Genomic DNA, 7,125 nt, shown 5'->3' on the forward strand with positions numbered 1-7,125 from the left:
CAGACAGAGAGACAGAAACCACTCTCGTATATGTAATAATCGAACTGAAACTATGGATATGACTTTTACTAAATAAATGTTTTAATCAAGAACCTCTACTAAACATAATAACTGTGTGCATAAGCATCTTAAGGCCTTCTTAAAGCTATCTGTTACTTTGTTAAAGCAATGATCATACTGCTGCTCAAAATAACTTCCTGCTTGTGCAAACTCTCTGCAAGCCTGTTTCCTGTCAGCCTGTGACTTTTAGCCTTTCTGAAAGACACACACTGTTCAACCCCTGAATGCAATATAAACTCCAGATTATATTATTAATGCAATGGTAATAATGACAATTATTTAACAATAGCAGTAAAATAATTTCCCTTCTCCACAATAGCAAGAAGCAGACGGCCGAGTTTATTAAACTCCACCGAGACAGCGGTGACGCTAATCAGAAGGCTAGACCGTCCAATTTCACGCCTTTAAATTTTAAAGGCGTGTTTGTGTGTGTGTTTATACAATTGCTATTATGTTTGCACTTTATGTGTAATGTTACTGACTGCAGAGATCAGTAAGATGTGTGTATTTTTTATTTATTAGTTTTATTTATTTAATATTATTTTTTAATTGAATGACTGTCTAGTAGTTCACAGATGTCGAAAAACTGAGTGTGGTAAAGCCACTGATTTTTTTTAATGTATATTTCTGCAATCTGCACATTGTACTGACTTTCATTTTAATGTTTACACCAGGGTTCCTTGTCAGCACTTTATGCTCAGATGTTTGTAAGCTAAAAATAAACTATTGTGTATGTTCAAATATACTGTTGTGACTGAAGAAGTTAAATAAAAATGTCAGTCATCAATTCATGCATCACCTCATGTCATCATAACAGAGGTCTGTCTTCCAGGAAAGAACAGTTTAAAATTAATGTAATATAGTATTGGCCATACTATATGATGTATTGCTTGTCTTTGTTTAATAATACAGAAGACAAAGACCTTAAAAAATAATCGCATATCGCATCGCAATCGCAATATTGGGGCAAAAAATCGCAATTAGATTCTTTTCCATAATCGTTCAGCCCTAGTGCAGTGACACAGCTTTAACAAGAAGAAAAGTCAGTCATTCACCACCATCTTCCTGCGCACTAAAACCACCAAAGTCCTCTCCTCCAGTGTCGGAAACGAACAGGCTCAGGGTGGCTTCATCATCCACTCTCCGCTTCTCTCCTTCATTGTCACTTTCAAAACCAAACAAATCCTCGTTGTCAGTGTCAGAGTCGAACACCCTCAGAAGGGCCGTGGCGGTGTCCTCCTCTCCATCATGCAGCAGTCCAGCCCTTCAAAATCCGTTGGTGATCGTGGATGTTTTCACACTTTTCCACGCTGTCAGAATCCACCGGTGGAGTTGGGCATAACTTGCTTTTCGCAAGTTTATCGCCGCTCGTCATCCACGCCTCCCGCTGAACGCGTAGCGCTACTTTGAAGTTTGTTTTTTGCGCTACTTCGTATGGCACTACGTTGCCTGGCGGACGGACATGTGACTAACATACTACTCTTGAACCCCGATCCTTCCGCCAGGCAACGTAGTGCCGTACAACAGCGGAACAAACAAAACAAATAGTCTTACGATATGACAAAAATCATGGACAATCCATAGAAAAGCCGCACCTGACTAAAAGCCGCAGGGTTCAAAGCTTGTGCAAAAAGTAGCGGCTTATAGCCCGACAATTACGGTATATACCCATTTCAATTATTTATTTTTACCAGTGACACCAATATAACATCTCCACATTCACAAATATACATTTCTGACATTCAAAAACAAAACAAAAACAAATCAGCGACCAATATAGCCACCTTTCTTTGCAAGGACACTCAAAAGCCTGCCATCCATGGATTCTGTCAGTGTTTTGATCTGTTCACCATCAACATTGCGTGCAGCAGCAACCACAGCCTCCCAGACACTGTTCAGAGAGGTGTACTGTTTTCCCTCCTTGTAAATCTCACATTTGATGATGGACCACAGGTTCTCAATGGGGTTCAGATCAGGTGAACAAGGTGGCCATGTCATTAATTTTACTTCTTTTATACCCTTTCTTGCCAGCCACGCTGTGGAGTACTTGGACGTGTGTGATGGAGCATTGTCCTGCATGAAAATCATGTTTTTCTTGAAGGATGCAGACTTCTTCCTGTACCACTGCTTGAAGAAGGTGTCTTCCAGAAACTGGCAGTAGGACTGGGAGTTGAGCTTGACTCCATCCTCAACCCGAAAAGGCCCCACAAGCTCATCTTTGATGATACCAGCCCAAACCAGTACTCCACCTCCACCTTGCTGGCGTCTGAGTCGGACTGGAGCTCTCTGCCCTTTACCAATCCAGCCATGGGCCCATCCATCAGGCCCATCAAGACTCACTCTCATTTCATCAGTCCATAAAACCTTAGAAAAACCAGTCTTGAGATATTTCTTGGCCCAGTCTTGACGTTTCAGCTTGTGTGTCTTGTTCAGTGGTGGTCGTCTTTCAGCCTTTCTTACCTTGGCCATGTCTCTGAGTATTGCACACCTTGTGCTTTTGGGCACTCCAGTGATGTTGCAGCTCTGAAATATGGCCAAACTGGTGGCAAGTGGCATCTTGGCAGCTGCACGCTTGACTTTTCTCAGTTCATGGGCAGTTATTTTGCGCCTTGGTTTTTCCACACACTTCTTGCGACCCTGTTGACTATTTTGAATGAAACGCTTGATTGTTCGATGATCACGCTTCAGAAGCTTTGCAATTTTGAGACTGCTGCATCCCTCTGCAAGATATCTCACTATTTTTGACTTTTCTGAGCCTGTCAAGTCCTTCTTTTGACCCATTTTGCCAAAGGAAAGGAAGTTGCCTAATAATTATGCACACCTGATATAGGGTGTTGATGTCATTAGACCACACCCCTTCTCATTACAGAGATTCACATCACCTAATATGCTTAATTGGTAGTAGGCTTTCAAGCCTATACAGCTTGGAGTAAGACAACATGCATGAAGAGGATGATGTGGACAAAATACTCATTTGCCTAATAATTCTGCACTCCCTGTATTTCAGCATAAATGGCCTTTTGTTTACAGAGCCTGATTCCGCTTTCAGGAGCACATGTAATAAAATAAAACACAAATGAAAATAAGCACAAAACCAAAACATTCTGTAATCTTCTCTTATGGTTAACAAAGTTGTATCGTTACGTAATGGTATTGTAATATTGTAGCAGTAGTATCATTGCTTGTTTTTAACTTTAGTACTTTTAGACATTAATGTTAAAATACTAAGTTAATGTTATAATTGCAGTGTCATGGGGGTAGTAGTGTTTTTCTTGTGTCCCATTCAGTTGAGTGTTTTAACTGCACAGTTACAGTGTTATTAATGCAGTATTAAATTAGTATTACTGCAGTGTTACATTAGTAGTTTAGCACTGTGTTGGTACCCTGCAAATATTAGCATAGTAGTACTTTAGTGTAACTCAGATGTTACTGTAACATGAAATAAGTATTACTGTAGTATTATGATGGTAGTATTGTAGTTATTGCAGCCCAGTAAACTGAGTGTGTTGAAACAGTAAAATGTAATTGGACGTCTGCAGAGATGCTCTTTCCTTCAGGCGACGTTCAGGATAAAAATGATGAAGGACTGACTTACACTGTCTTTGTGTCTTTGTTTAGAAGCAGAGCGACACAGATGGATCCAGTTCTCAACCCTGTCATCACTGTGGTGGTGGGAAAGACTTTCGTTGTCATCTTTGTGGAAAAACTTTCAGTCGGCAGGACACCCTAAAAGTACATCAACGTAAACACACTGGAGACAAACTGAAATACTGCAAAGAATGTGGGAGAAGCTTCCCCACATCAGGTGACTTAAAATGTCATGAACTGATTCACAGTGGGGTTAAAAAGCACCTCTGTGATCAGTGTGGGTCATCTTTCATCACTGCAGTCAACCTTAAAAGACATAAACGAGTCCACACAGGAGAGAAACCATACAAGTGCAGACACTGTGACAAAAGCTTCTCACATTCAAGTAGTCGTATCTATCATGAACGTGCACACATGGAAGGAAACTACAGCTGTGACCAGTGTGACAAGAGCTTCAGGAATCTCAGTTCATACTCCACACACAAACGATCCCACGTTACTAAAAAACTGTTTCACTGTTTCCAATGTGCCAAAACATTCACCTCATTGTCTGCTCTGTGCAAACATCAGCGTGATCACTCAGGGCTGAACTCACTCCCATCACAGTGAATCTGAAGAGACAGAAAGATCCTCTTCTGGTTTCAGGGTCAGACTTAAAACCCTTGAGATCAGGCTCCACAGAGTTCAGATGTAAAAATGTGATGAGGCAGCTGTGAATGAACATGTTCGTCTTGTATACTGAGAAAAATTAAACAGGTGATGAATAAGATAAACATGTTAAACTGTGTTATAGACAGGATGCACCTAGATGCTACTCAGGTGCGTATGTGTGACAAAAATTACGAATGCGTAGTGACATTTATGTTACCAAGCGCCTTTGCGTACTTGACCATCTCATTTAACCTTAAACATGTTGCTGCAGCTTCTTTGGTGTTTCGCCACCACCTAAGAAACACCAACCTGAGCCAGAGCCGAAGAAAATACTTTGGGGGATGCTTTTTCATTGATCTGTGGACATCACAAAAGTCGAGCAGGAAATCATTTACATTGTGTCTGTGTCCAGCAAAGGAGAGTTTACCTCTGACTTTCTTGGACTGATTGAACTGGGTGCTGACCGGCTGCTACTTGCTACAGTTGGAGACTCTCTTGTGCACATTCTGTGCACAGCACACACACTGGAGAATTGCTTAAAATCAGTTGATCGCAAGGTTCCTAACTGTGAGACGTTTAATCGCTGTGTGGTCAAGCTGATGCAGTTTTATTTGCAAAAAAAAGTGGAGCAAAAAAAAAAAAATGCTACACTGAAGAAGCTGTGTGAAGAAAATGGGATCCCCTTTGTAAAACTGGGTATGTTTCATAATACCAGGTGGTCTTCATGGAGGTCATTTGTTTCGTACCAATTCGCGAGAGTTGAGGCTCGAAGATGAAATGTATGGTTTTTAGGGTTTTTATCGTTAACTCTGTTTCCCTCGGACTTCTCCCATGTGTTATGAATAAATTTTAATTATTTACATGTTACCATAGTGACCAGAGAGCATTAAGGGGCAGAGAGTGTTGTTGGCGCATTTCAGGAGGAGCCTGCTAATAAAGTTAGTGAATACAGGTTTATTATTATATTTACAAAATACCGCAGTTTTTGTCTTGGTCATATCATTTTATTCTGTTGTATTTATCTGCAACACCTTAAATGCCGGTCCGGGAAAATATGTGACTGTTGGAAAACAATTCACACAATACACATCACAGCAAAGCACCTCCCACATGGTTCTAAGACAAGGCACTATGCGTGTGTATGTGTAAACATCTGTATGCATGTGAGAATGTGTGTGTGTGTGTGTGTGTGTGTGTGTGTGTGTGTGTCTCTGTGTGCGTGTCTAAATGTTTCTAACAACATCCTTAGTCATAATCTCCCCCACACCCAATATATGGTTCAATTCCTCTACTGGTTCACCATACACAACACAGTGAAGTCATACAAAGGGCAGGAAGCTTACCAAACATCAAACAAACCTTCACAAGGGTGTGCTTGTGATAAAACACTACGCCGAGACTGTGCCATGTGTTGTGTTGTGTGTCACGTCACATGTGTATTCATACCTCCAGTGTAAGTTGAACCTCAGTATTTGTCCAGCTCCTCCATATTTCTGTTGACCAACACTTTGGCTTGTTCCGGTGTTCCATTGAGTTTAATGAATACTTTACAGTTGCTGGTCCATGTACTCTGAATTTTTCCCTGTTTCTTCAAGTAACGTGCTTTCCTGGCAATGTCCGCATTTCTTTTTATCAGATGTTCATTCATGAAGACATCGGCTCCTTTCAGTTTCTTTCCTTGTTTTAACAGTGCTGTTTTGTGTTTTCTGTTAGCAAATCTCACAATGATGGCTGGTTTGTCACCGTCATTTTTTCAGGGTAGAGGGTGGCAAGCCTCAATTATTGTTATAATCCACTTCCACACATTTGGACCGTAGACAGGTAACCACTTGAAGCTCCGTGGAGTTGACATCTTTCTCTCCTGGCTCTCCTACATTGTCAGCTGTGACCCCCCCCCCCCCCGGGCGTTTGACCGGGGTTTGATGTGAAGCCCCGTAATGATGACATCGTTCATCCGGGTGTACTGCTCCAAATCCACCACTCTGTTCTCTGGGTACGCCAGCCGCCGATCCTTCTCTGCGTTCTGTATGCGGAGAGCCTTAACTTCCTCGACCAGGTCCAGGATGGCTTTCTGCTGCAGTTTGACAGCAGAAATCTCCTCTGTCATAAACTCCAGCAGCTTCTTAATATCGTCGCCTTCCTCAGCTGACAGAACTTTTTTCGGGCCCATGCTGAGAGACGCTCTTCAAGCGTCTTTGCTCCATCAAAGCCATCAGAGGCAGATTCCAGTGTAAACGCTGTTCCCACATGAAAAACTGGACTGATCCACCTCCTGCTGTCAGACCTGCAGGGTTTAGGCCTGTGGTGTTCTCTTCTGTCTTATACTGAACACAAACTATTTTTTTGGACTGGCACAAATAATTTGTGTGCCTTCTTATTTGATGCAGAACACCTATTTGTTCTGTAAATACATTTAAATTGTTATATAAAAACACCTGAGGCATTGGCTGCATTTTTAAGCGAATAGTACCAGATAACTGTTGTTTGCAAAACGTGCAGAATTTTTAGAAATGTACAATTTTGTATTTGCATTTCAAGTTATGAAAATGATTCTTCAAACATTTTTATGGGTTTCACAGGAAAAAATGTAACTTTTTTCTACTCTGAGTTTGAATTTTTGCTTGAACTTAGATAACTTGTGCTAATATAGTATGCCGAAATGTAAAAAATAACTCAAATTTCAGATATTTGAGGTTGTGCTGAAAAGATTATACCAAACAAGGCGAGATAAACTGTTTTTATAATAATAATAATAATAATAATAATAATATAGAGGAAAAATCAAAAGCAGTCAAAAATGGCAAATTATACTTGGACCCAGGAGGG

General features: G+C 40.9%; 1 protein-coding gene across 2 annotated transcripts in view; it reads left to right on the top strand.

Annotated features, from left to right (window-relative positions):
* The window catches only part of LOC146566975 (uncharacterized), a 29,738-nt gene extending 23,696 nt beyond the window's left edge, over positions 1-6,042 (top strand). The window contains exon 4 of one of the 2 annotated variants that reach the window (XM_085286622.1): positions 3,682-6,042. In XM_085286622.1, coding sequence (XP_085142748.1) covers positions 3,682-4,257 — 576 coding nt within the window. In that variant the 3' untranslated portion in view covers positions 4,258-6,042. Of the gene's footprint in view, positions 1-3,678 lie in introns of both variants that reach the window. The other variant, XM_085286621.1, reaches the window with a different exon arrangement.
* Positions 6,043-7,125: the final 1,083 nt, after the last annotated feature.

The sequence above is a fragment of the Mchenga conophoros genome, linkage group LG9 (assembly GCF_057382185.1).
Source record: "Mchenga conophoros isolate Kocher_MC1m ecotype Shallow Benthic linkage group LG9, M_conophoros_male_GT1.1, whole genome shotgun sequence".
Lineage (NCBI taxonomy): Eukaryota > Metazoa > Chordata > Actinopteri > Cichliformes > Cichlidae > Mchenga > Mchenga conophoros.